Source organism: Chelmon rostratus, chromosome 17, assembly GCF_017976325.1.
Source record: "Chelmon rostratus isolate fCheRos1 chromosome 17, fCheRos1.pri, whole genome shotgun sequence".
NCBI classification, from domain to species: domain Eukaryota; kingdom Metazoa; phylum Chordata; class Actinopteri; order Chaetodontiformes; family Chaetodontidae; genus Chelmon; species Chelmon rostratus.
In genome coordinates, this window is record NC_055674.1 from 12298739 (window position 1) to 12326185 (window position 27447).

The window sequence follows — 27447 nt, forward strand, 5'->3', positions numbered from 1 at the left end:
GTATGTAGAATTAGACTATGGTACTAGTTTCAGTTTGGATCAGTTTCTAATATTAAAGTTAGTTTAGTATAGTTTAGGTTTTTGGTTTTTTTTTTTATTTCTTATATTCTCACTTTCAGGGTGATGTTGCTTTGTTTTTCCATGGCTCCTCAGATTTAACGCTTTTATTATGAACGATGCAAACCGGAAGTAATATCGCATCTGTCAGCGGATCACAAACTGTGGTGATTGAGTGCTTTCAGCTTGATTAGCTGAGCTCCTCTTCTTGCCATCCGCCTGCTGTGGCGGATGTTTTTGTCCCGTATCTGTCTCCTGAGACATGGACACCACGATGTTTCAGCTGCGGTCCTTCGTCCACCAGCGGCTGTACACAGCGGCGGAGGAGATCCTCGGGGAGGTGGAGAAAACCATCACGTTAGCTTTGTACGAAGCCGAAGTGAGTCGATCTAAAGGGGAGGTGGACAGTCTGCGACACCAGCTGGACCTCCTGCGAAAGACATCAGGTGTGGGACTCCTGTTAAATGTGTTGTTTAGCGGCGTTTTGCGCTACTACGCACTGTATTCTACATTTAGGAGCGTGGTGTTAGCTAAAGAAGTAGCTGTGGATGTTGCGCCCCCCCTGTCCACGCATGCGCACACGACCACGAGACACTCACGATGAAGTGTAGGAGTTTGCTGCTGCAAGAGTGGAAATATTCCAATACTGTGCAAACTGTTCTGTGCCTCAGAGTAGCAGCAGGTAGAGGTTTAGGAGAGAGAGCGTGCTGTGTGTACCGGCTGTTCGTAACTTCTGCTCCATCTATTTTGCAGCTGGAAAGCCTTCACTGACCAGCAGCGCAGCAGAGCATGAAGACGAGTGTGATGCCCTGCTGCTGCAGGAGACCCCAGTACCTTCAACACAGCAGGAGTCTAACTTCAGTCTGAGCACCACAGGCCCGGGACCCTCTCAAACCAGCGCAGACGTGGACAATAATATCTGGAGTTACTGCTCGGTTGACTTCAAGACGTCCAGAATAAAAGAAGAGCAGGAGGAACTTGGGGATGACAGTCAAACACAGGAGGTTGTTTTTCCTGAAATTGTGAAAAGCGAGCAATATCAGCCAGAGACACAAGCGTTGTACGAAACGCAGCCGGCGTCTTCAGACTGCTCTGCAGCCCTGAGGGAGGACAGTGAGGAAGATGAGGAGGTGGTGAACAGCAAAGGAGACCAGGCCAAAGCGACAAGAGAGAAAGGAAAGAAGGGCCAGGCAGCGTTGCTGTGTGACAAATCTAAAAATGAAAAGGGTTTTTGCCACTTGTGCGGCAAGGGATTCCAGTACATCGGCTCTTTGATGAAGCACATAAAAACACACGAGAACCGGAGCGACTGCACTGTTTGTGGGATGACGTGCCAGTCGACAAAAGAGCTGATAACCCATTTAAAAGGTTGTCACAACAAGACGGATTTTTGTGACATTTGTGGCAAGACGTTTGCCAATAACCGCTGTCTCCGGCTGCACGAGCGAATACACACGGGCGTCAAGGAGTTCATGTGTCAAGAATGTGGCAAAACGTTTTACCGCCGAGAGCATCTGACCGTGCACGTGAGGACCCATTCTGGGGAGAAACCATATCACTGTGACATCTGCGGGAAGGCGTTCAGTCAGAGCCAGAACCTTACGATTCATAAGAGGAGTCACTCGGGGGAGAGGCCGTATCATTGCGGCTTGTGTGGCAAACTTTTTAACACTAGCAGTCACCTGAAAACACACATGAGGTACCACTCAGGAGAGAAGCCGTACCCGTGTGATATCTGCGGTAAACGCTTTCGCCAAAGCGGGCAGATGACTCGACACAGGACCACCCACACAGGAGAGAGGCCGTACGCCTGCCACGTCTGCGGTATGAGATACAGGTTCGCTCCTAATCTCAAGATGCACCTGCAGACTCATGAGAAGGCGGCCGCAGAGTGACGTCAGCCACGCGGGTCATCTCTGACCTTGAACGCGAGTTAGAGCGTGTGGCGTAACTCACCTGTCGGCCATTCGTGACTGCATCTCATGTGTGCTTAGATCGCTGCCAGCCGCTCCAGAAAGCATAGCCTTCGGTTTGATTTTGTACACGTCAGCACACATTGATTTACTTGAAATAAGTCATCTTGCCATGAACATTGACGTTGTCATGGAAATTTGCTGAAACTTTCAAGTTGGTCCACCTGTTTTCAGTTACCGCGGCTGCCTGGACTTCTGTTCAGGAGTTACAGGCCATCGTGTCATGAATCAGCATGAACTTATAAGAGTGATTAACATGAAAGCTCTAATTCTATAGAGATCCACAGCTGCAGGTGCAGCCATGCTGGATTTCTCCACTTATTTCTTAGAGGAACAGGCCACCAGGTGACCCTGCCTCCTTCACGCACTGCAGAGCTCAGTCTGACTGAGCTGCTGCCTGCCTGTAGCGCTTCATGGTGTAAAATGTTTTATTAAAATCTGTATAACACTCGCTCCAGCACTTTATCTTTACAACCCTACCAGCGCTTTTTTTTTTTTTTTTTTTTTTGACAAAATCCAGTCTGATCGCACCGTAACAGGAAGTGAGACAGAGACCCACGCGCTCCAGTCCATACTGGACGAAGGAAAACGTTGTTGTGGTGGTTCTGCTGCTTTGACTGTTTGAAATTAGCAGTGTTAGAGATTTGTGGGTTAATATTCCACATATCAAATATTGGCAAATGATTTGAGTTCAGTCGTTGTAAAATTTGCCTTCCACAGCACTACATTGTATCTGTGTGCTGTGTGAGACCATGATGTAACCATTTTTACATTGCATTAGATCGGCTGATGCTTTAAACCAGAGTAGTTTATTTTTATATACACACATAGGGAGCAGGTTTGTTCCAGTGTCTTGCTCAAGGATACATTATTATTTTTTTATTCTTATTTGAATATTTTCTGGGGCATTGTTTGCCTTAGTTTGGAAGCGACAGGTGAAGAGGCAGACAGAAAGCAGAGAGAGAGGGACGTGGCTAGAATCCACCCGCGACTGTTGGGCCATGCGGTCACGTACGATGAGCGATGGACCCACAAAGCCGAGCAAGAAGAACAAATCTACATACAGGTGTAAACTCTTAGACTGTATAAGTAAATAGTGGACGGAGCTTCCTGGTCTGAGGCCAATGCGGAAGTGCCTTAAACCTGCATTCTCTCTAATGGCCAGAGGGGGGCGACTCCTCTGGTTGCAGAAAAGTTTGATTGTATGCAAGCTTATGAGAATCTGACTGATTTATAACCTCAGTAAACCGTTTCCTAATGAATTTAAGGTCTCCATCGCTAGTTTCAAGTTTTCTTCAGTACAGCCTGATGTTCATTTTGTGAGTTATGGTCTCATTTGGAGTAGCTTGCTACCACTGTGTCCTCGGGTTGTCAGGCAGATCCAATCAGGATAGAGATTTAGCAGTGCGTCTCCTCCACAGTCCCACCCTCTCATCCCAATGTGGTCACTTCTGGCTTCCAAAAAAAAACAAGATGGCGATGATAATGTCAAACTTGAGGCTTCAAAACAGTTCTCATTGGAAGTGTTACTTCCTAACCTATTTACACAAACTGGCAAAGCAATGAATTAAAGAATGTGCTTTTTTATTTTACTGTTCTGTCTGCTGAGGAGATAACTGTGACTGTCCCGTTGTCATGTTTTTTCCAACAACTCAAAGAGCCCCTTTACCTGTCTCCAGAATCCCTTCAGGTTTGTGTTTACAGTTTTTGACTTAGAAAGCTGAATATGTTGGCAGTTATCGAGACGGTTAACTGACGCTCGCAGGCAAAGCCAGTTTCCCTTTGACTGTCAGAGGTCAATATGTTTCATGTATGTATTTTTGTATACTGTTCTGTGTGGTGTCTTCTCATGGTGAAACCAAGTTTCCACATGTGGGGCAATAAAGTTTAATATCCTGTCTTATCACATCACTGTAGTCGATTTATCTTTTCACCAATATCATTCCTCTGTGCAAACGTCTTGTACTCAGTTTTACTGTACCCTTCATGAAGCACACGAAACACATGAGAAGAGAAGTGAGCCTTCAAAGGAACTTGAAGGTCATTAGATGATGTGTTTGTGATGTTAGAAACAGTTTTATAATGTTCTCTGTGGCTCTGAAGGGAGCTCTGGGAAATAACCCTGATGATGTCATTAAATAGCAATATGGGACTTGTAGGATTTAAAGTTTTTGGAGCTTGACCCTGACCAGCGACTAAAAGAGGGCATTTCTCAACCTCATTTTTTTAAATCAAACATTTCTCTTTTGAGCTCCCAACTTTATGCAAGTGCATGATTGCTGTAGTGCCCCTTTAATGCTGTGTAATGGGTGTTCGCCAAGTTCCCCATCATTTATGAATTTAGCCTCTTAATGAAACATTTAAGGATTTACAGACAGACGAGATCTGAAGCATGCTGCTCGAAAAGAAACATCTCTACTTCTGCAGTTTAGCCAGCAGGTGGCAGCAGACACACCGAAGCTATTCTGTATGAGTTGGACTGAAGGACACATGAAGCCTGCAGCTGCCAGCAACACTGGCTGATCCTGAGAAGTCACATACTACACATGATTAAAGTCATGTATGTGGCAACGCTGGTTCACACCTTCGCAGTCTGCAGCAGCACAGCACCGCCCTGCAGTCTCCTCTGCAGGGACACCCGAGGCTCCATCTGCACCCGTCTCAAAGAAAAGTTTGCACTGTGTATTTTTCATTTGCTCTGAATAACCAGCAGCACAGAGCATCAGACTCCACGTGAGCAGGAAGTGATAACAATCCACGCGCATACCAAAAGCCAGCTGTTGCCCACTCTATCATCTCTGTTCTAACGATGCATTTATTCATTTTAATCATTTTAATAGTAATGATTTAATTTCAACAAACTGAAGTCTCATCGGTGAGATATGATCGAAAATAATTTAATTAGAGGGGATTTGTGAAGATATGCAGATTGGAAATGTGCAGAACTGAGGATGGCGCGTCCTTAAAACCAGAAAACCAATGAAAATTAGTAATCTGCTTCTTTTGAGCGGTAACTCTGACATGAATTTTCCAGGTCGCGCAATTACATAAGTCTGCGTACTGAGGACTGCGGTGTCAGAGGGGCAGAGTTGAGCGACTGTGTTTTGGCGCTGAGCGCAGAGAGCAGAGAGGAGGAGTCGCTCTGTCAACTGTTGGCCTCTCCAGTCTAATCTGGATTAGAGTTTCCAGTCTGCAGACCTGGACTCCAGTAATCACATTACTCTGTGTCGGGCTGACGCCTCCTGGAGCGGAAGGAATAAACGACGTGAAACGGAGGCAGCGCTGCCGACGCGTTCACCTCAAAGCGTTGACATGGAGAGGTGGGAAAAACATCCCTGAAGCAGTTCTGGAGATGTTGCGACGACGATTCGCGGCAATCTGAGCAAAGTTGAATTAATATTTGTTGGCTGCGGTCGGTGGGTGGTGCGCGTCCCCGAGTGCAGCTCTCTGCAGCATCGGAGCGATCACTGCAGCCTGCACCTGAAGCCCGCTCCTGCACAGAAACCCGACCCTGATGCCACAGGAGAAGCCGCTCAGACGGATTCAGGTAAGCGCTCTGGTTGTTGTGCATCAATCCGTGCCTCGGACTGAGCACAAAGCGGAATTCTCCACAGGTGAGAACAGGCAGCTCGCGCCGGCACTGCGGTGATGCGTTTGAGTCCCCTGAAACTGCACTATCTCCTGAGGGGAAAAAGTTAAAAGAGGCAAAAGGGACTCATTTAAAAACTGAGGTGGTGTCCATAAACAGTGAGTCAACCTTTGCTTAATGAGATGAAGTCCAGCTTCAGTGAGGCTGACCATGTGATACCCACACAACAGCAGCCCTGTGCCAAATGTGTCAGTCTGCAGGGTCAAATGGTAGTTTGAGGACAGGATTAAATACAGGAGCGCCATTGAGTTAAGCGTCCTGCCTCTCTGCGTGATGCCAGGCTGCATAAACAGCCCTCTCTCCAGCTGGGCTTTCATCAGGTTGTGTCTCTGTCTTATTTATCCTATTGTCCCCGTTTAAACAGGATAGAAAGGCCAAGTGGAGGACAGGAGGTGGAAAGACATGATTTTTTTTTGTTTCAATCTCATACCAACATCAGGGATAAAAGTGGGATTTTCTGATGGTCACCTCATTTCTCCTTGTCACTTTTAATCCATTCCAGCTACTGTCTATGCTCATTGATAGACCTTTTAATGCACCTGTCCCATCATGAGCAAATACGCAGGCTTTGATTAGTCAGCCTCTACTGCGTTCAGCCATTTAAAATGTCTGGTAGCGAGCAATACCTCTCCACCGCTTTAAAAAAATGTCAACTTCATTAGCTTTTCCTCCTCACTGAGCAGCCTGGAGTCTTCCAGAGTCAGAGTCAGCAACCGCTATTATCTGCTGCTGCTATTATCAACACACACACACACACACAGTCATATAACAGTCAAAGTTTTCAGGTGACCTACTGTGGTCGTATGAAACCACAGTTTTCAAACAAAAACAGCATTTTTTTTATTCCTGCTTTCAAAATGTGAGAATTTGCTGCTTTTCTTTGTTTTATATTCCTGGAAACTGAATATTTTGGGGTTTTTATCCTTTGTTGAACAAAATGAGACATTTAAAGACGTCACTTTTGTCCCAGAGACATTGTAATGGGCATTTTCTCACAATTTTTTTGAGTGATAGAGAAAATAATCATTAGTTGTTGCACTAATGTGACATTTCTTGTCTCCGATAAGTCAGATTCTGTTGTGGGAAATGTAGATATTAAGTGTATTTCAGCAGAGCAGATTGCAGCTCTGTTTTCACCCCACTTGCCTTCTCCTGTGGGAGAAATATGTTTAACAGAACCTGTTAGGGGCATCAAAGAGTTTTTACATTAACTACATAAAGAAATTCTCCCTTTTGTCATTATAAAATTGCTAAATCTGATCCACTTTCCACTCTCAAGGGACAAACCAAAACTTTCATCATCCACAGTCCTGACTGGAAAGCTGTCAAATCTCTGCTGTGTTCCACAGAGCAGCAAAGGTTTTCCTCTCCCTGTCAGCATGAACTGATCCAAATTGACTCCAAAGCAGAAATTGATTAGGGTAATGCAGGGCTGTCTGGGGCTTCTTGAGCCCTGCGGAGCAGCACTTTTGGTTAATTAGATTTGACAAACAGCCCAGCAGGTTGGTGCTAAAATTAATATCTCTCCTTGTGTGCAACAGTGTGCAAACAAGTGAGGAGATGAGGCTGGAGCCAGTGGGAGAGTTAAAATATGCGAGCAACATGCTAACGAATGGCTATCTGTCACCTTGTGAACTGGTTTCATCCAGGTTAGGACTGATATTTTTAAAATACAGGACAATAACCAGTCACTGCTCAAGTCTGACTACTATTACATTTTCTGTTGCTGCTTTTATGTATAAATGTGGCCTCGAAATACCAAGAATAGTACAACCTTGATTCCAAAAAGGTTGGGACGCTGTGTAAAATCTAAATATAAACAGAATGCAATCATTTGCAAACAAACGCTTTCACAAAGAGTTCCTGAGCCCATGTAGTAACATCCTTTATACAATCATTCACAAAGTGGTGAACCTCGCTCCATCCTCGCTTGTGAACCACTGAGCCTTTCCAGGATGCTCCTCTCATACCCAATCATGATACTCTCACCTGTTACCAATCAACCTGTTTACCTGTGGAATGATCCAAGCAGGTGATTTTGGAGCGTTCCACAACTTTCCCAGTCCTTTGTTGCTCCTGTCCCAATTTGTTTGAAACGTTTTGCTGCCATCAAATTCAGAATAATGAGATATTTGCAAAAACTAATGAGCTAACTCACTAAAACAGGGACACAAAAGTAGAAAAGTAGACAAGATCTTTCCTCTGGGTCCGCTGATTAGCTTCTTTGGGGGTGATGAGCACCTGTCACAGAAACCTTCACATTCAACAAAAATAGTATTTTTTGCTTCAGCGCTTGCTCATAAAGCCAGCTTGTTGGTTGCCACTGCATTCTGTGTGTGTGTGGCTGACAACTAGCACAAGCGATTGGCATTTGAAAATGCATCTGGAGTTGAGAGGCACAGTGATCATTCATCAGATTTAATTCATGTCCCAAGTGTCTTAATTTCCTGTCGCGAAAGCCTCTTTAATATGGAGGATTACAGTTAATCCACTCTCGGTCTGGATCGTACCAAAAATGGGCTGAGCTGCCTGGCTGCCATGATTCATGTGAGCGATTGTCACATGTAAACAAGCTGCAAACGGCTTGTTACAGATCCATACGCTCTCAAAGCCCTGATATCCCAGAGGGAGTGTCTAATTGTTGGCGCATTAGACAGTGGTTGGGGTGCGGTTGGAAAAAGGCAGCTTGTTTTCTCTGCTATATTCATGACATGGTGAAGCTTAAGCCGCACTAATTGTAAATGAGCTCTTACTCGGAGTTGTAACAGATATTACTTCCAGCGAGAGAGTTCAGTATGAAGGGAGAAAGTAACTACGACGAGCCGGGCGGTAAATCTCGGTCACAAAACCACAGATGGAGTTAAAGTGAGTGTGCATATGTTTATCTGGAGTGGTTGGTCAAGTGTGGGCATTTGTTTGTCTCTGCAGCTCTCTGGCATGTGTTCGCCCTCATCGTCCACACGAGCAGATGCTTTCACAGATGAGGCTGCTTCCTCCTGTGTTTTACTTAAATCAAACCTCACGTAAGCCATGAGTCTGGAGAAGTGAGCTCGTGATTGAAGAGCTGCTATTGGCCACGGGAGGTAAATGAGTAACAGTCCTCGATGTCTGCGGGAAAGATAAGGCAAGAGAGGAAAACGCTTTTGTAAAGGGAATCTTGGCTCAAACAAATGTGTCAATTAAGCTAATGAGCCGGATCTCTGCATCTAGTTTGGGATCAGCTGTGACTGTGGGATTAAAGCGTCTGTGCTAACGACTCCTTGTGATGACTCCGGCAGAAAACACAAGCACACACACACACATCGTGAAACGCATAGAGTTACCTGTCTCGCTGAAGAGGTACAGTAAAGAGGACAAAGGAGGAAGCACAGAGGAGATTAGAGAGAAAGGTTGAGAGGTGGAGGGGGAGAGGAAATTAGAAAAGCACTGGAGAGGAAGAAGGTCAGAGCAGCAGATGAAGAAGCAGCAGAGACTTAGTGTTAAATGTCATGCTGTCATTAAACATAAGCATGTTCAAATAACCTCATTTCACTGTTTTTTCTTGTTTTTCAAGGAGGATGTTACATGTCTGCCTGTGCTAGCACCATGCTCCATGTCCTCAGGGACTGCTGCTCTGTTTGGTTGAGCACATTCTCACAGTAGCTCCCGATTGACAGCCAGCATGGAGCAGAGCAAGCTCATCTTTAGCCTGGACCGCCACGATGAAGGTCCCAGTGTGGCCTTTTCTAAAGAAAAACCACAAGGCAGGGAGAGCCAGCCCGACCTCAGCCTCGGGATGGATTTGGACCTGAGCCAAGGCCATCGCTCCCAGCCCCCCTTCCTGCCCCACTCCCCCTCATCCCCAGGCTCTTTAGCGGATCTCTCGGCATCATCAGCAAGCCTGCTTGTCACCACCAACCTGGTCAAATCCTCCTCCACGGAGCTGGACCCGAGCGAGAGCAGCTCTCTGAGAGGCAAGCCTCTGCTCAGCCTGGTCAAGTCCCTGAGCACTGAGATTTCCCGCCGGGTCGAGCCAGAGGTCAACCTCTCCAAGTCAGACTCCAAGCTGCATCTGCATCCCTGGAAGCAGCTAACCCATCCAAAGATCCCAGAGGCCAGGCCTGAAGCAGGAGGTCTGAGTGAGGATGATGACTGGGCATCACCTCCGTCCGCAGGCAACATGCCTCCCGCTGAACCCCGGGGCAGCTCGCTGATCGCAGAGCTGGAGGACACACGGAGGAAGTTCTCTGAGGCCATGCAGGATCCACTGAGCATGCTGAGTAAGATCATGGGTGACGAAAGCTCTGGCAGCCCCAAGCAGGGAAGAGCTTCTGGTGCCGGAGACTCCCCGGCCTCCCAAGGCAGCTGTGGAAAAGACAGTGAAGATGTGGATCTGAAGTGCCGGAGGAGGACTGATGGGGAGCACAGAGGTGTGTGTGACACACCGCTGAAAAGACTCCAACAGGGCTCCTCAATAAAGTCCCCCTTATCCCCAGAAGGCCAGACCCACAGCAGAGACAGCCATTTCGAAATTCGCACTTACGGAGATATGATTCAGGTGGTGGAGCTCCAGAACGGGTCCAGAGGGACTCATCACAGAACTTACACGGCGTCTCGAGTCACAGTGCCGGGCTCATCGCTGCCTCTTCACTGGCTCTTCCTTGTGGGTCTTCTAGCTTATGGCTTCTTTGTGTTGCCCCTGCCCTCCTATGTGACAGGCCTGTCCATGGGGGTTGCGTGTGGCTTTATGTTGGGCCTGGTGGTGGTGTTCATGTTTGCCCCGCGACGCTCGTCTGCAAGAAACAACAAGGGCTCACGTTTGAACAAGTCCAGACCCCTGAACACGGATCTACTGGATGGAGAGCTCACAGATCCAGAAACCCTAGAGGTAATGAATGAGTGACCCACTGGAAAATGCTGAACAAAATGCATTTTATTTGCATTGAAAATGTAGATGACTAATTATTTTGTGGCTACTTCCGTGTTTAGTTCATGGTGCAATATTTTTACTGCGTGATTTTGAAGTAATCCAAAAGCATTCTGATTAGATTACACTTTTTTTGGTTATCCAATGGATTACATTAATGATTACAAAAAAATCCATGTGATTCAGTATCTGACTACATTTCAAAGTAGTCTGACCCAGCCCTGGGTGTTTGTGAATATGTGTTGTCTCATTTTCCCCCTCTTTAAGATTTCCTCTGTCAGTTCAAGAACCCGCCAAGCTCACTGCTACTGGCTGCCTGCAGAAATACGATCAACACAGCTCAATGGTACCACTTGTTGGCACAGGACTCTTAGTTGTTCATTAGTTTTAAAAAACTAATTTCATTGATTTCTCAAAAAAAAAGTAACCTACACATATCTGCACATGAACGCGTTGGATCTTACTCAAACTCTAGTTTTAAGCCATGCTAGCACTGTGGCGCTAGGAATGGCAGTGTCGCCTGGACCACCACTTCTTTGTGCGTTAATATACCCGCTAAACTAATGAAATGCCCACCAGCCTCAGCTGTGTTTTGTGCTAATTAGCATATGTCAGCCTGCTAACACACTAAAATAGGATGGTAACAATGATAAACCTTACAACTGCTTAACATCAGCATGCTAACGTGGTGCAGCAGCCTCACAGGGCCGTTAGCATGGCTGTATACCCGCTCTGTTTTCTGCAGCTGCTCCTCAGTGCTGTCCTGTCACTGATTTGGCTGCATGGAAATGAGGTTCAAGCTCTAATGTTTGTTCTGCAGGGTTAGAGATCAAAACAACAAACACCCGCAGCCATGTGAGTCACTGGATGGCATTAAAGGTAGTGCTATTGGTGCCGTTTAATGGATTAGTTTGGAGGTAATTGCTTTATAAAAAACTGCCCTCAAGCGCAGCACTTTCAGCATCTTAAAAGCAGGATAATTTGAAAATAGCGTTCCTAAAGCACTTCTTGACAGCTCTGCTGAGAGGTGAGGCTGGCTGCCTCCACAGATGCAGAGTTAGCAGGATCATGATGAGGTTTATGACGAGGAGAGAGGAGTCGCCAACTGCAGGCCGGAGGCCACTTCAAAGGCTTGTCCACAGGGTCAAATGAGACAGATGCACTCTGCCTTGTCTCATGTTTCCCCTCCTGCTGAGCTGCATTGTCACAGTTTGCACCACATGCTGTGGATTTCATTTGCCTGAGTAGAGTCTTTGCTAGATTTTTGATACATACATATACTGTCAGTTAAAAGCACCTAAACGAAGCCTCAGCACGGCTTTCATTATAGTTCAGTTCTAAAAAGGAAAAGTGTGGTTTGTGATTGACTGTGTGGCCACTTGCGATGATCTTATCCTGTTGGGTTTAACATCGTCATCATTTTCTCCAGGGCTGGATGAATGAGACACACAGCTACGACCCTGAGACTTTCCACCCCTCCATCACACACTCTGTCCATGTCACTCTGGAGGGCAGCAGCCTGCGCCTGGCATACCCGCGTGCCAACATCCCCCGGTGGGCAGGCTTCGACGAGATGGTCCACGAAGCCTCGTTTTTGCGTTCACGCACTTACCAGCTGGCTAACTGTAAGGTCAGTGCTTTTGCAATAAAAAAAATCTCATTTCTGGGGCCCAGGGGTGCAAACATGTCCTTCAGAGGGGAGTTAAAAGAGAGAGGCGGGGTGGCCTCTCACCTGAACTCTTTACGCCCGTCTCTCTGCACCCACATTGTCATCTAAAACGGAGGTGAAAGACCAGAAGGATTACAACCGAAGTGATGATGCTCTGAATGAACTTGACCCGGCTGCTGTCCTGTTCGCATACTGAGGCAGTAGCTTCCAACAGGGTAACAGAATAACACTAATCAATGAAGGGGGGGCTCTGGCAACGGCAAACTGTCAACACAGTTGCCGCCTGCCAGCATCTCTTGTAGAAAGAAAACATGGCTAAAAATAAAATGACACTTTTCCTTGATTGATGATTTTGATCCCAGGTGTCTCTGTTGCCACCTGGTTTGGCTCGCAAGAGGGTGTGGAACAAGAAATACCCCATCTGCATCACTCTGGCTGAGGGGGAGGTCGGGGAGGAGAGCGTCATTGAGGGTCAGGAGGAGGAAGAAAGGGCAGAGAGACACGCGGCCCCGGACCACCAGCTTCCTGTCACCCTGCACCTGTTTGGCCGCACCGGCAGAGAGAAGGAGGAGTGGTTCCAGCGCTTTGCCTCCGCCTCCCAGGCTGGAGCCAAGAGCAGCGTGAGCGGGGAGGAGAACACGGGTAGGAAGATGTTTCGGTTCGTGGTGAAATACTGTCTGCAGACTGCAAAACATTACCTCCTTCACTTCATGTCTGTCTTTTCTCTGTTCACTCAGAAACACCTTGTGGCGGAGACGCCGTCAGAGAAAGCACAGAGGAGCTGCGGGACTTGCCCGGAGCTATGAAAGCAAGAACGCTATTGGACTACAGCACCTACATGACTCAACTGATTGCCTCACAGAGTTGCGATCCCACCCCCAGCCCTTGCCATAGCAACAAGGGAAGCCCAACGACCCACAAGAAGGTCAACAACACTTTGGTTTTAGATCTAGTATCGGGCCTAGCATCACATGATCAGAACTCTACCTTACTTGCCATCTACATGCCATGCTAACATTCTGCATAACTCTCGTTGATCAGAGCTGGCCTGTATCAGCTACTCTTCCGTTGTTCTGCCCTGCGCTCAGACCAGCCTTGCCTAGCATGCTGCCTCAGCCAAACACATCCTTGCTGACTAGACCAAATGTCACTGTGCAGAAATATCAGGTGTCACCTGGCTGGGAGGATATTAATAGCAACTGACTGTGGTACATCTGCAGCATACCATACCACGCCGCTAATCCTGGCTTGGGTGGTTTGGAATTGGCGCCCCACATAGACACAGTCTGTCCTATTGTTTGGAGGCGGTAGATGCAGAGCCAGTATGAGAGTCAGCATAAATGGGGCCTGAGGACAGATGAGCATATAAATTGCAAACCTTGTATCTTGCATCTCAGCTCTATCGGGTCATGTAACCTCTTATTTCACTGTTATTCCCTGCAGCTTCACAATGAAGAGCATGGATCCGGAGGACAGCACGGTGCAGGGGCGGAGGGTTGCTCTACCGAGGGCCAGTCCACCTGGGTGAACTCCCTGGTGGGAAGGATCTTCTGGGACTTTCTTCAGGAGAAGTACTGGACCGATCAGGTGGCACACAAGATCCAGAAGAAGCTCAGCAAGATCAAGGTGAGGGTTGATCGTTTGCGTGTTTTCGCATTCATATTCATATTCTCACGGCATCATCAGTGTCATATTGAGTAACGACGTGGCCTAGTGAGCACCCCGTAGGTCTCTGCAAACTGTGTCACTCTATCATATGACCTGAACATCAGTGCTGGTCTGTGCACAAGGTCAAAAGATGTGACATGAAGGCACATCGATGCTGCAGCTCTCTTTCCTGTGTGTGTGTGTGTGTGTTTGCGTGTGTGTGTTTGACAGTCTGCTGATAATGCACTCCCTCTGGTTCCAAAGGCAGGAGGTGGGGAAGTGAATAGAGGAGCACTGATGGCACTGCAGGATCTCATTACTCATGTCCTGCTCTCCTCTTCGACACACACCATCCTTTTTGCTCCGCTATCTTACTCCGCTGTCCTTCACACACACACACAGACACACACACACACACACACACACACACACACACACACACACATACACACACTGCAGGCATCCCTTGCTCACTCATTATTTTGCAGTAATAGCTTCCTCTGCGGAGCCTCTCTACTCATTTTACACATTATATTTGGAAGTTTGTATGTCTGACATGAGCGCAGCACGTTTACTCATAAGAGGTGTTGTTTGTCTCATTACAGTTGCCGTACTTCATGAACGAGCTGACTCTGGCTGATCTGGACATGGGCACATGTCTGCCTCAAGTCCTCAGCACCTCCACACCTACACTGGACCGCAGAGGTACGTTGGATGAATATGCTCATGTATACGCGCTCTTGCTCTTTTGATTATGAGCCACGTCAGCGATGTGGCTCTCTAGATGGCAACATGGGGGTCTCTCTGTCGGCCAGTCCACCACTTTGATCCGGACTGAACAGATTTCTTCTCTGAGACATGCTCCTGCAGGCAGCTCAGGCCTTGATCTCATTTGTTTCATTACAGAGTTTGTCATGCCAGCTCTTAAAGCTTTCTATTGTCTCCTTCCTAAGCGTAAGCGAATAGGATTAGCAATCCTCTTCTGTGAGCTAACCTGTATTGGTCAGATCTAGAAGAGCTGCTGGCTCAGCCTCCAAACCCAACTCAGGCTTTGGATCAAAGTTCGTTAAGAAATCTGAAGCATTAACTGCTATCAGTGAGCTGTTTTTTCCCTCCCTTCATTTATCCCCGAGGCCTGTGGCTGGAGCTGGAGTTGGTGTACACAGGCTGCCTTCAGATGACCCTGGAGACGAAGATGAACCTGTGCAAGCTGGGTAAAGATGGAGAGGATGAGGCTCACAGCTTTCCAGAGACACAGCAGGCAGGGTGAGGCTCATCTGACTTTCATACTCCTCAGTGGAGTAAGTGAGTGTGGAGGTGGATGTGAGCATGCTTGAGGAGAAATGAGCTCAGTGGTTTGCATTTAGAAGTACCGCTGGTGTGTTTTTCAGCTCTAAGCCCAGGCTGTGTATACTGGCCGATAGTGATGAAGAGTCATCCAGCGCAGGCTCGTCTGATGAAGAGGAAGCCCCTCCGTCTGAGCCACAGGGGTCTGCCGGAGATAAGAGCACAGTGGTGGCAGCTGAAGGGTAAATTAACGAATTTATTGGCATTTTCTAGCACAGAGATGAAATGTAACATGATGTCACTGTAGATTCTGAGGCATGTTGTGCTTTAGCTCATATCCTGTTCGGTGATGTAACAGAAGGTGGAAAAGTCCATTTTTTCACAGCAGATAGTTTGACTTGTCAAACACAGGTGTAGCGAATCATGTCGACTTGACTTGGAAGCACAGGTGGACTCAGTGACTTTAACAATGGCAATCACTGAGGTCATTAAAGGTGGGACGAGTTGTTCTGGAGAAAGGTTGTTGATACTGCTGTCTTCTTCGAGTGCCACCTGTTGCTGATTGGCTATTCTGTGGCTCGGCCCGTTACCCATTTACAGAGCCAAGGCTGCGTGCAAAAAAACTGTATTTCACTGCAAACAATAAGCGACATCATGATTTGCAGAATTTCAAATTCTTTCTCCAGAATGACTCACCCGACCTTTAAGTCCACCTGTGCTTTCCCTGCTACATTGAGTCATAATGTCTGTTGTGAGAAAGGTTTATGAATCTGATTCACTCGGGAACAATGAAGAAACGACAGTGCTCTGATGTTATGAAACCATCAAGATTAAGATAAGCAACATTTATGCGGAACAGAAAGTAAAAACATGTAAAACGAAAAGATTTTCTTCTTCTTCTTCTTCTTATCCTCCCGCAGGCACACAGGTGGCAGCACAAGTAGGAAGATCTTGAGGTTTGTGGACAAGATAGCGAAATCCAAGTACTTCCAGAAAGCCACAGAGAACGAGTACATCAGGAAGAAGATAGCTGAGGTGTCCAACATGCCTCTGATGCTCAGCGTTGAGGTTCTGGAGCTCTCTGGCACTCTGGCCGTCAACATCCCCCCTCCCCCTACTGACAGGATATGGTACTGACTGACTCTCTCTGTCATTTTAGACCGCACATTGAAATGTTCTTTCTTTCTTTCTTTCTCACGCAGTCTCGTTCTCTCGCTCTGTCTCCTCAGGTACAGTTTCAGGGTGCCTCCCAGGTTAGACCTGCATGTGCGCCCCACACTCGGGGAGAGGGAGGTCACCTTCACTCATGTCACTGAGTGGATCGAGAAGAAACTGCAGTGTGAGTTCCAGGTGAGTCCACTGTTGAAACGTCTTCCATATCAGTAAAAACATTTAATCATTGCACTAATTGTTCATTTGTTATCCTCTGCCCCTCATTAGAAAGTGTTTGTTATGCCCAATATGGACGATCTATATCTGCCCCTGATGACATCTGGCCTGGACAACCCACCTGCATCCCACCAATCCTCAGTCCACTCCTCATCCCACCAGTCCTCCGTGGAGTCCCAGGATTACCTGTCAGAGTAGCGCCGCTGTGAGGCCACAGTTGGGACGACGTCAATGCATTGTGCAGCTATTGCCATGGGTCTTGACCAGATTCTGAGGCTGTTGCAGGTGGGCGCTTGCTCGGTGCTCATCCCGAGTGTGCTCGTTGTAACCGGTGCAGACAGACACCCCCTGAATGGAGCACTGGGCACAACGAACTCAGGACTGTGAGAATGGTGCCACAGTGCCCCCTACTGTGAAGACAATTAAACTGTATCTAACACCAGTGAGAGCACATGAAAGGCCAGTTTTCCAAAATGCAACTTTTTTATTTAATGCTACTACTGATAAAAGATGTGAGACTGTAAAAAAAAAACTGGATGTCTTTACTGCACGTCAAAACCAGATGCCGATGTTCCAACAAACCATTCATCCATTTTCTAATCCACTGGTTCTTTTGTTGGCTGTGAGTTTGCAGAAATGAGAAACTGAAAAACATGGAGATGATAATCTGATCTGATTGTGCTCAAGAGGTGGTGCATGTCAGGTTTGAACAGCGTGAATATGCTCATGGATTTATCAGTGAATAAAAACTTCTTCAAACCTTTAAATCTTGTTGAACTTGTTGAGCATACAGTTAGAATGGTTAGAGGTTACAGTAAAACATCAACACACAGCTGTTACCAGAGCTAATTTTCATGGAACAACAACACATTGTATATGAATCTCAGTTTTATTTCTGTACGAGAAGTCAGATATAAGAATATTTCTCAGGCCTCCTCGGTTAGGGGCTCCGGCAGAGTTTTCAGGGCATCCTTCTTCAGTGGCCCCTGCAGGTGAACCAGAGGTCAGGGTTCAACCAGTGCAGAAGCATTTATGATAATGACATTTGCGTGTGCACCAAACTGTTCTCACACTCACCATAAATGCCCTCTTCTCCTGGGCCGTCTGGAAGCGGCCGTGACCAAATTTGGAGGTGGTGTCGATGAATTTGAGCTCAACGGCCTCTTTAGACTTGCGGGATGTGTGCACGAGCAAAGACTGGAGAGGGGGGGATGCAAAGATGTTCAAATACTCCACATGTACTGCAATGATGCAGGAGCCTTTGCTTTTGCTTTGAAGATTTGCTTTGTTCAGTGTGAAGTCAGACACTTGCAAACTGCCTATAAGATCTAAAGTTAGACTTTCAAAGTCACACGGTACCTTTCTGAGTGTGAGGACACGTTTCTTCGCCCCAACCACGCAGCCCTTCACCATGACAAAGTCATTATTCACTTCACCGTAGTGTGGGAAGCCTCCCTGCAGGGACATACAGATAAAAAGTGAACGAAGAGTTTTCAGGAAGAAATTTGCCATCACTTGTTCTGCAGTCCTTACTGTATTGATAATGAATGATGCGATGCACATTATCACCTTTTAAATTGAAAGAAGGTATTATCACACTCAGAATGAATTATAATGGCCTATGCAATGTTTCAATGTGTTGTGCAGGTGTGGTTATGACATGATGGAAAGCATTACCACTCATAGATAAGGTGGTAGATTAGAGAATCCATCTGTTCCTTTCTTTATTTCATATTATAATCTTGTCATAGAAGAATTAGAGTTGTACCATCGGCGTAATGGTCTTCTGGCTGGTGTCATAGTTGGTGGAGGCATTGTTCCGGATCACCTTTCCATCCTGGATGTGCACACCCCTACCAACACGGTAGATCTGAGGAGACATAGCATTATGGTAAACCTGCCTACGTTTACGTATAATAAAATTGATTATGGTCGTTAGATAAAAGCTGATTTTTCTAAGAGCAGCTGAAGATGAAGTTTTGTGGGTGAAACTGGACTCCTAACAATCAGCTAACCTTCTTGTTGATCTCAGTACGGTGGTTGTAGCCCTTCTGACCAGCTCGAGCTATGGTGTACCCCACACGAGCCGGATGCCAGGCTCCAATGCAGGCCACCTTCCTCAGACCCTTGTGGGTCTTCCTGGGGAGCTTCTTTGTGTGCCAGCGGTTTGTCACGCCTGGCAGCACAAAGAGCCAGAAATAAGAACAGATCAGAGAGGGCCTACATTTATTTTACAGGACCTTGGACCGAGCTAGTCCGAGCCAGTTTCCCACCTTTAAAGCCATGACCCTTAGTGACTCCAATGACGTCAATCATCTCATCCTGGGAGAAGACAGCAGAGACGGGCACAGCCTGCTCCAGACGCTCCTTTGCCCAGTCCACCTTGTCCGAGATGCTTCCCCCATTTAGCTGCACCTCCATGATGTGGGCCTTTTTCTGACTTATGGGCAGCAATCGCATCTGGAAATGGAGAAGCCTGTAAACTGCAACTGAAAGGAGGCCAAGAATATAGAAAGGCTTTTTGTGGATTAGTAAAAAGCCAGAAAGCTTGCTTTGAGCTTACTATGCTTTATAAGGTATCCCCAGCCCCGTCTTTTTATAATTAGATTTATGATCCAGTTCAAGATCATGTTTGAACTCTGTAACATCACAAAACTATCACAGCACCAATAATTCAAAGCACATTTTGACCTTATTCTGAAGCTGAAACCTACCTAGAAAAAAATCTAGCAACAGCGCTAAAGAGTTGAGATCCTGGCTGATCTTCATATTGATCGCTGCCAACATAAAGGTTTTCCCTCGGCAAATCCTGGGTGAGCTGCCAGGTTCTGCCCTGAAAATTATTTTTAAACTGTTATTTGACACGGCACCCTCCAGTGCTCCCCAGGGACAGAGTGTCGTAGCCAGAGCTGTTTGGCTCTCAGCAGCAGAGAGATTTGTGATGTGGCGGCTTTTCTTTCCGTTGCATGTGGTCAGGTGGATAAGTCTGACACTTCTGCCCTTTTGCAGGGGTGGACTCAGGAGATGGGCTGTGAATAACTGCTAATCATTAGGCCAGTGAAGTTTGACTGACGTGGGATGAAACAGCAATTGTTGTTTTTCTACAACTGGAGTGAAATTAGCTAAAAAAAAACACTTTTTCCTACCTGAGAGTGAACAATAACCCTGATTACTGAACAGTATTTCTTCATCCTTTCAAAATCCTTGTCCAGCTGTTTCTTTCCTGTCTCATCCTGCCACTTCTTACTGTACTTGGTGAAGGCCTTCTTCTTGCTCTTGTACCTGAAACACAGAAATGGAAACAATAGCGTCAGTGAGGCGATGACCGCGTAGGTGTACATGCAGGGGAGCACTGTGTCATCGCACACCAGTTTTTATAAAATCTGCGCTTGCACTCGTCACTGAGATGCTCTGCAAAGATGGTTTTGAGGGAACGCAAGCCATGGACGGTCTGAATGTATCCCACGACCCCCACCACAATAACTGGAGGAGTGTCAATGATGGTGACTGCCTCTACTTCCTCTCGCTTTGATTGCTCTGTGGGAGAAACATGGAAAATAGTCATCTGTTTTGATGTTTTAACCATCAGTATTCAGTAAAGATCAACCAAGCATGTTGTAACAGTAGCTCCTTGTGGCATTGCAGGATTATTAACAATATGCAGCAGAGAAAGGCAAAAAATATGCAAAAAAGATGACATTTTTGATTGAGTTACTTAAAACATTCAGTTCTTAACATCCTGTAATAATGTTTCACACTAGTGCAACTGCATTAAAGCTGCACAACAGGGCAGTAACATTATCCTCTCAAACAAACAGCGAGAATCATTAAAACTCAATGTTTTTTCCTTCATCCTCCCATGCATCCGTGCTGCAGTAAGACCAGTCGTGCATACTAAGGCTAGGGCGGTGAATCTCCCTCAGCGTGTGGGTCATGCCAGCCTTGTATCCCAGGAAGGCAGTGAGGTGGACAGGTTGGCTGGGGTCGTCTTTGGGCCACGTGCGCACCCTGCCCCTGTGCCTCTTGCTGCGCTTGTGGGGCAGGAACCCCATGTGTCCATGGCGAGGGGCGTGGAACTTGCGATGAGACTGGAGAAGGACAGAAGCCACACAGAGTCACCACTTATTGACATGAAACTCATGGAAATGCAACCCCGATGTGTTGCAATGATTTTGGCAGTAATACCACATGAACTGCAGCAGTAGATCAAGAAGAGACACGTTAATCCTTTCCTGAACTCAGTGCAATAAAATGTGGTCTTTTATCCTGTTTCTGAACAACTGGCCTACGTTCCAAAATGCTTCAGGTATTAAAATCCTCTGGTATTAAGGTCCTCTGAAAATAGTATGAAATGAAAATGAAACAGGACATCGAAACAATGACCTGTAATAGAATCAAGTCCTTTAATCTTCAGGTGTGTTGACTTCCTGTCAGGCCACATGTTTGTACTTTCTGCATTGATTTCTAACGTGATTCAGAAATCCAGCACAGGCCAAAAAACAAATAAAACTCAGACGATGGGATGCTACATAAGAAGTAGTCGCCATTTCAGTATTCCACGTGGTCTCCTCAAAGGCAGCCATTAAAAGATACGTTTTTAATATGCTCCACTTTCCCTTATAAACCCAGATGGCCAAACAAAGTGACACATGCACACATGCGGAAGTCAAAAGACTGACAAAAATGCAAATCAGTGTGTTCTTTAGAGGAGAAATAAACAAAAAATAAGAGGAGCACTGACCATGTCCGCGCAGTGTCCAGTCGAGGGATAGAAAGAGAGAGGGGCCAGTGCTGATACAAGGGTCGTACATAAGATGATACACGGAGTAAGGGCTCTAATTTGGTATTTGGCCCAGTTGAGGAAGCATATTCGCTTTCAAACAAGGCAATCTCTGCCAAGTTCTGACAGGAGAAGAAAGGAGGAGGGAAGAGGGTAAACTCAGGCGTCTGAGGTGGTGGGAAGGTCCAGTGGACAGGAACCACATGACCAAGAAAGGAGAGCGAAAAGAAGAAGAAAGATTTCACTGTCATGAGGCCAACATCCACCTGGTCTGCTTCAGGACAGACACAGTCTTTTCGCTTTCTTTGATAACAAATCAACAATTTGACATGTTTGTATTTACCATATGCAGCCTCCATCAGGCCACATGAAATCAGCCAGCATGTTTCCTTGCATCGGAGTGGTCCGGATCACTGGAATACATCAAGAGGCAAGCAAGACAGATGTGTTCACTGTTTAACTCGCCATCTCACAGCTGAGACACACCTTTATCAGTGCTGCTTATCAGAGCTTTATTGTCAAATCTTACATAAGACTCTAAGCTAATTTTTAGGCTCCTGGCAGCATTCTGCGCCTCATACATAAGCAAACATGGACACAAATATGGTTTTGTTATAAAATTCTTTGTATTTTCAGTAAAAAAAAACTACGCATTTTTGTCATTTTAAATGCTTCTTGATGATTAATATTAAAGAGCATTTTGAGTGTCAGAAGTTTCCACTATCTGTGCACTGGTGGTTGAAGGATGTCAGCTCTGCACCACCACCTGCTGCATTTCCGTGGGACAACAGGTCCACCTGTGACCTTTACCCTTCGACCTTCATGTTTCTAAAACTCTGTGATTGTTATACTAAATTCCTCTTTATGTATAATATTTGTATTGAATTATAATTTCAGAATTATCAGAATAAAACGTATCTGGATAACATTAAGTTTTAACATCAACGACCTCAGTTTCGCCATTATGCCGCGTCTTCTACGCATGCGCCACTCGAAAGGAGAGCTGTTGAGGTCGAATTCAGTGTTGGTCGAAAAGAGGCAAAATGCCTGCGGACTATGATAAAGGAGCATATCCGGAGCCTCCTCGTCAGACTCCGGTTGTGGACAAGCAGACAGCGCTGCCAAATCCAGCTCTGATCCTGTCTAAACTCTTCTATTACTCCGTGGACCTGCCTGTCACCACATTTAGAGGTAACTGAAGCTAACAGAGCTAACTGGGCTAACAAGCTAGCACAACATAGCTACCAGCAGCGGTACTGATATATTATTGATATATTTGAACGTTGTAACAATGCTACCACTGGTGCTTCTATTCTAACTATCACTCCAAATCAATTACAAAGCTGAATGGCCAGCGTTAGCTAGCCACTTAGTTATGGGTGCATATTAGCTAGCTGTTCTGCTAGCTAGCGTCATTAACAGAAGTATCAAATCACAGTATCCTTATAACCCTCATGTCTTTGCCTGCGTTTAGCTATGTCCTGAACTGTCTGCCCCCCCTCTCGTCCAGGTGTTGTTGACAGCATTCGGGGTAAAAACAAGTCTGTCTACTACCACCAGAAGTTCCGCCGTGTCCCTGACCTGACGGAGTGCCAGCACGGAGATTATCTCTGCTACTATGAGGCCGAGATGCAGTGGAGGAGAGACTAGTAAGTCACTGGTTGAGATGAGATGTTTTTACCCCGATGGACGTTAGTGTCTGGGGTCTCATCACCCTGCATCAGTGCTGGACCTCCCTGATGCTCGTGTGGCTGAATGTTTGCATGCATATTTCTGCAGCCAGGTTAAACTGTGTTGGAGGATGTTATAGCAGCTCATCAGTGCCCCGTGGTTTAAGGATGAGATGTTCAAGAATCACATATGGGTGTAAGACCGTTTTTAGGAGTCTCATTATGAAACAGCATGGGCATAAAAATACAGTCCCTACAACAAGGACTTGTAGTGAATTCTTACACCTCGAAGTTTGCTCTAGTTGTCTGGTCGCCATTAGTGTCACTATCAGCCGTGAAGGTACTGCTGAAGAGTTTCACCTGGTGTTGTTGTCTTCCCCCCTCAGCAAAGTGGACCAGGAGATTGTGAGGGTGATCCAGGAGCGTCTGAGGGCCTGCCAGCAGAGAGAAGGAAACAGCCATGACCAGAACTGTGCCAAAGAAATGCAACAGTTCAACGAGGTGACCAAGAACTTCCTGTCACGCTGTAAGTAATGTGCAGTAAATCAACAGAAATATATTTTGCAACTCTTTTGATAATCAGTTCATTCATTCATGCAAAAAATTAACGAGTGAGAATTTGCTGCTTTTCTCGGTTTTTATATAAATTGGACTAAACAACATTTTTAACACCTTAGGTTTTTGGAAACTGTGATAAGCATTTGTGCAATTTTGTAGACTTGATCATTAAAATAAGGATTTTTCGCATGGACATCATCACTTTGAACTTTTTGCTCGGCTCCCACTTTCTGTGTTTCATTCATTCCAGATGGAGACCTGGGAGCGTACGGCAGTGGGAGGAAATGTCTGATGAAGCAAAAAGAACGGATGATGGCAGCTGAGGCCAAGAGTGCCTAGGAACAGTTCTCTAACTATCTGTCCTGTGTAATAATTGTAAAATAAAATTTATGTGATAACTCATGTCTGTTTAGTGTCTTTCCATCCTTCCATCTGTGACAACACATGCATGGATAGAAAATTCTCTGTTCTCAAGTGACTGCTGCACAATAAGCTGTTATTCAAATAAATCAAATCAACCTTGTCACACCAACAATCAAACAGAGGTCAACATATAGTGAAATTTGATCTCAGCATGTAATCTATCCTAGACACTGGGAGTAGTGGGCAGCCACTGTGTGGTGCCTGGGACCAAGTCTGGCCCAAGCCAGTGTCTTGGTCAACAGCAGACAGAATTAACATGTATGTCTTTGTGTGGGAAAGCTGGACCCTTTTGCTGTCATGACAGTGCTCCTTATTGGGTCACGTAAACACCCACCTACTCTTTAATACAGCAGCTGATTCTGTCAACAGACCATCGGTACTTTGGTGAACAGATACAGTGAGAATATATTTAGGTGACCAGATTTTGCCATATTTGGATGTATTACACCATTGTAGACAAGTTAAAGAGCAGAATTGACTTCAGGTAATACTGATTATATATCATTAGGCATTTCATTTGGTGAATTAGCCAGATACATGTCTCATCATTTTATTCATACATTTTATATAAAATATATAATCACTACATCAATACTGTGGTTCTTATACATATCCTCTTCTACCTGGTAACGTTAATCATAAAAGTTAATGGAAAACTACACAGTTTTGCCTATTGTGGTCACTGACATTTCACTGCACTTCCATCCTTGCAGTGTTACAGAACACCCCTGTCTTGAGTTCAGCACAGATAACAAGACAAACACATCTCATGGTGTTTCAGAATGTTTATTCAACAATTCTCTGTATAAAATGTTTAGGAGGTAGCAGCTGCCTGGACAGCCTGTCCCCTCTGCACAGACACCCTGGTGTGAGTCTTGGCCAGATGGTCAGTGAACTCCTGGAACAAGAACAAAACAGAAAAGTCCATTAATACACAAACCTCACATGTTAAAAACCATAACAAATCATGTCTGGGCTGTGTACTGTACCTGGTAAGGAGACTTGGTGAAGACAGTCTCCTTCCACAGATCAGGGGTCAGGTAGCTGTAAGTCTTGGAGATGGCATCAAAGGTGGCCTTGGCTGATGGGGAAGTAAAAAGATACCATGAGTAGATGTTTAAGCAGGAGCTCTTAGCAAATAGGAACATTTATCTTTTTTGGAAAAAAAAATGTTGAGCACTGAAAAGGGGAACAGAGGAGACCACTTAAACAGTCTTTCTGCCGTGCATTACAATACTCGTTTCTTTCTCTCCTGATAACGACAACTACACCACTGCAGAGGTGAAGCTGAGCAGAGCAAGGAGAAACCCGCACACAGTATAAGACACACAACCATCAGAAGAATCTTACCAAAGTTGCCAAGGGTGGCGGTGCAGCCCCTGGCGGAGGTGTAGCAGTCATCGATACCGGCCATCATGAGCAGCTTCTTGGGCACAGGGGCGGACACGATGCCAGTACCACGGGGGGCAGGGATGAGACGCACCAGGACAGAGCCGCAGCGGCCAGTCACCTTGCAGGGCACGGTGTGGGGCTTGCCGATCTTGTTACCCCAATAACCTCTTCTGACGGGGACAATGGACAGCTTGGCCAGGATGATGGCCCCACGGATGGCTGTGGCCACCTCTTTGGAGCACTTCACCCCCAGACCCACGTGGCCATTGTAGTCACCGATGGCAACAAAGGCCTGTAAACAAGGCCAAACAATGTCACATCTGGACCAGCGGCAATATGGGATGACAATGCTGAGAAAATCAGGTCACTATTACAGATTTGGTGTCAACTTACCTTGAACCTGGTGCGCTGACCAGCCCTGGTCTGCTTCTGGACAGGCATGATCTTGAGCACCTCATCCTTCAGACCAGAACCCAGGAAGAAGTCGATGATCTCAGACTCCTGCGAGGGAAAAAAAAAGAAAAAAGATGCACATTAGATTATAGACCACCACAGCTGTGAGACTACCATTTAGACTGTTATATCAATAAGACTAATTTTGATGAAGACTGCGCAGTGCAGATTTATCAACACCAAGTTATAAAGTTCAGGGACACTGGTGCAGCTATCAAAAATGTTGCATTACAATTCCATTATACCACATCCATCAAATGGTGTTGCACACATATTCATGCAGTTGTATTGTAGAATACACTAAGCCCAGTTTGTGCCTAGCATGTATAAAGATTAAGCATCTCTGCTGAAGAAAATCTTACTATCTTTGACACTCTGGTTCAGTGTTCTTTGAGATAAAGTGATGCTTAGCTCTGTGATTTGCATGTGATAGACACAGGTACAAACCTCTAACTAAGCAAAAATATCATAGAGCTTCCTGAAATTAATAAGACCACCCTGGGGAGACCACTTAGGAGCCTCTTTGCATGCAACAGACCCACCATTACTCCACTGGTTTTAGTGCATTTTAATCTAATATTTAACAGGCAGTTCTTACGGTCATCTTCACATACTGCTTACCTTGATGGGCAGAGAGTACAGGTAGATCTCCTCCAGGGACTTGATCTTCATGTCCTTAACCAGGCGGCCCAGCTTGGTGACTGGCACCCACTACAAGAAGACAAACATCTCCGTGAAAAACATGTTGATGGCTTTTCGGTTTATTCCAAGTAAACTTTTAAACACTCGTGGGTCTGAAACTTACTTCCTTGTCCTCGGACTTGCCGCCCCGGGCACCGCGGCCCCTTCCACGGCCTCTGCCGCGTCCACGGCCCCGACCGCGGCCACCTGCGCCAAAACCTCCGCGAAAACCTCCTCTACCACCGGCGTCGTCCGCCATTTGCTGCAGGACAAATCACATATAATAGTCAATTTATCACTTAATCGCTACAGCAAGAGAGGGCTGAAATGAGCGAGCATCTGTCTAGCTAGCCACTTCATTGATCTCACAAAACACGAGCATCGCCGCCATGTTTAACGTTAAGGACTTTCCATCATCATTTATAAATATCTCAAACTCTGCCTCACTGTCCTCGTAAATATGAGCAGGGTTTTGTAATAACATATTCAGGCGTAAATTTGTAGATATAATTATTGTATTTGGCAGAACGATGAGTGAGATATAAGAGGATTTTGGCCGGAGTGTATCTACTAGTATTCAACTTACGTGATCTGTATAACAGGAAGAAGGCCAGCAAAAAGTCTCGTGGGCTTATATGTAGAAGTGTTATCGCGATATTTCCTCTAAGAGTGAACGCGCTAATGACTGCCCCTACCGGCAGCCTTTTCCAGACAAGATCTGTTTTTGAAGGATTGGTTTTAAGATTGTTGGTATTGATTTGATCTATTTTCTTGTTGATGAACTTGGTTATATTTTAGCTTTTTAAAAAACAAGCAAAAATAGCCTTTATTTTAGATGCTCCCTTATAGTAAAAAGCTTTAGAAAAGAAAAACTGCTCATCCATTGGAAGACTCTCAGTCTGTTGGAAGACAT

The 27447-nt window shown here is 45.9% G+C and overlaps 5 protein-coding genes across 5 annotated transcripts; 3 read left to right on the forward strand and 2 right to left on the reverse strand.

Moving 5' to 3' along the window:
• Positions 1-226: 226 nt before the first annotated feature.
• On the forward strand, positions 227-2504 carry LOC121621329 (zinc finger protein 180-like). Its single transcript, XM_041957755.1, has 2 exons — positions 227-503; positions 811-2504. The coding sequence occupies exons 1-2, from the start codon at positions 320-322 to the stop codon at positions 1950-1952; spliced, it is 1326 nt and encodes a 441-aa protein (XP_041813689.1). The 5' UTR covers positions 227-319; the 3' UTR covers positions 1953-2504.
• A 6836-nt stretch (positions 2505-9340) lies between these two features.
• On the forward strand, positions 9341-17013 carry LOC121620256 (testis-expressed protein 2-like). Its single transcript, XM_041956238.1, has 11 exons — positions 9341-10546; positions 12015-12215; positions 12617-12896; positions 12992-13179; positions 13698-13880; positions 14507-14606; positions 15035-15167; positions 15293-15430; positions 16109-16318; positions 16418-16538; positions 16629-17013. Exons 1-11 carry the CDS (start codon positions 9341-9343, stop codon positions 16773-16775), a joined length of 2907 nt encoding a protein of 968 aa, XP_041812172.1. The 3' UTR covers positions 16776-17013.
• A 439-nt stretch (positions 17014-17452) lies between these two features.
• On the reverse strand, positions 17453-22181 carry LOC121620420 (60S ribosomal protein L3-like). Its single transcript, XM_041956459.1, has 11 exons — positions 22168-22181; positions 21319-21412; positions 20473-20665; positions 19946-20114; positions 19724-19859; positions 18851-19037; positions 18593-18753; positions 18346-18447; positions 17937-18032; positions 17655-17774; positions 17453-17563 (listed from the first exon to the last, which is right to left on the reverse strand). Exons 1-11 carry the CDS (start codon positions 22179-22181, stop codon positions 17504-17506), a joined length of 1332 nt encoding a protein of 443 aa, XP_041812393.1. The 3' UTR covers positions 17453-17503.
• Positions 22182-22338: 157 nt separating this feature from the next.
• On the forward strand, positions 22339-23987 carry ndufb10 (NADH:ubiquinone oxidoreductase subunit B10). The gene is made up of 4 exons (XM_041957636.1): positions 22339-22548; positions 22868-23006; positions 23414-23553; positions 23836-23987. The coding sequence occupies exons 1-4, from the start codon at positions 22401-22403 to the stop codon at positions 23922-23924; spliced, it is 516 nt and encodes a 171-aa protein (XP_041813570.1). The 5' UTR covers positions 22339-22400; the 3' UTR covers positions 23925-23987.
• A 791-nt stretch (positions 23988-24778) lies between these two features.
• Positions 24779-27164, reverse strand: rps2 (ribosomal protein S2). The gene is made up of 7 exons (XM_041957358.1): positions 27121-27164; positions 26659-26796; positions 26475-26564; positions 25794-25901; positions 25359-25692; positions 24998-25089; positions 24779-24906 (listed from the first exon to the last, which is right to left on the reverse strand). Exons 2-7 carry the CDS (start codon positions 26791-26793, stop codon positions 24823-24825), a joined length of 843 nt encoding a protein of 280 aa, XP_041813292.1. The 5' UTR covers positions 26794-26796; positions 27121-27164; the 3' UTR covers positions 24779-24822.
• Between the last annotated feature and the right edge of the window lie 283 nt (positions 27165-27447).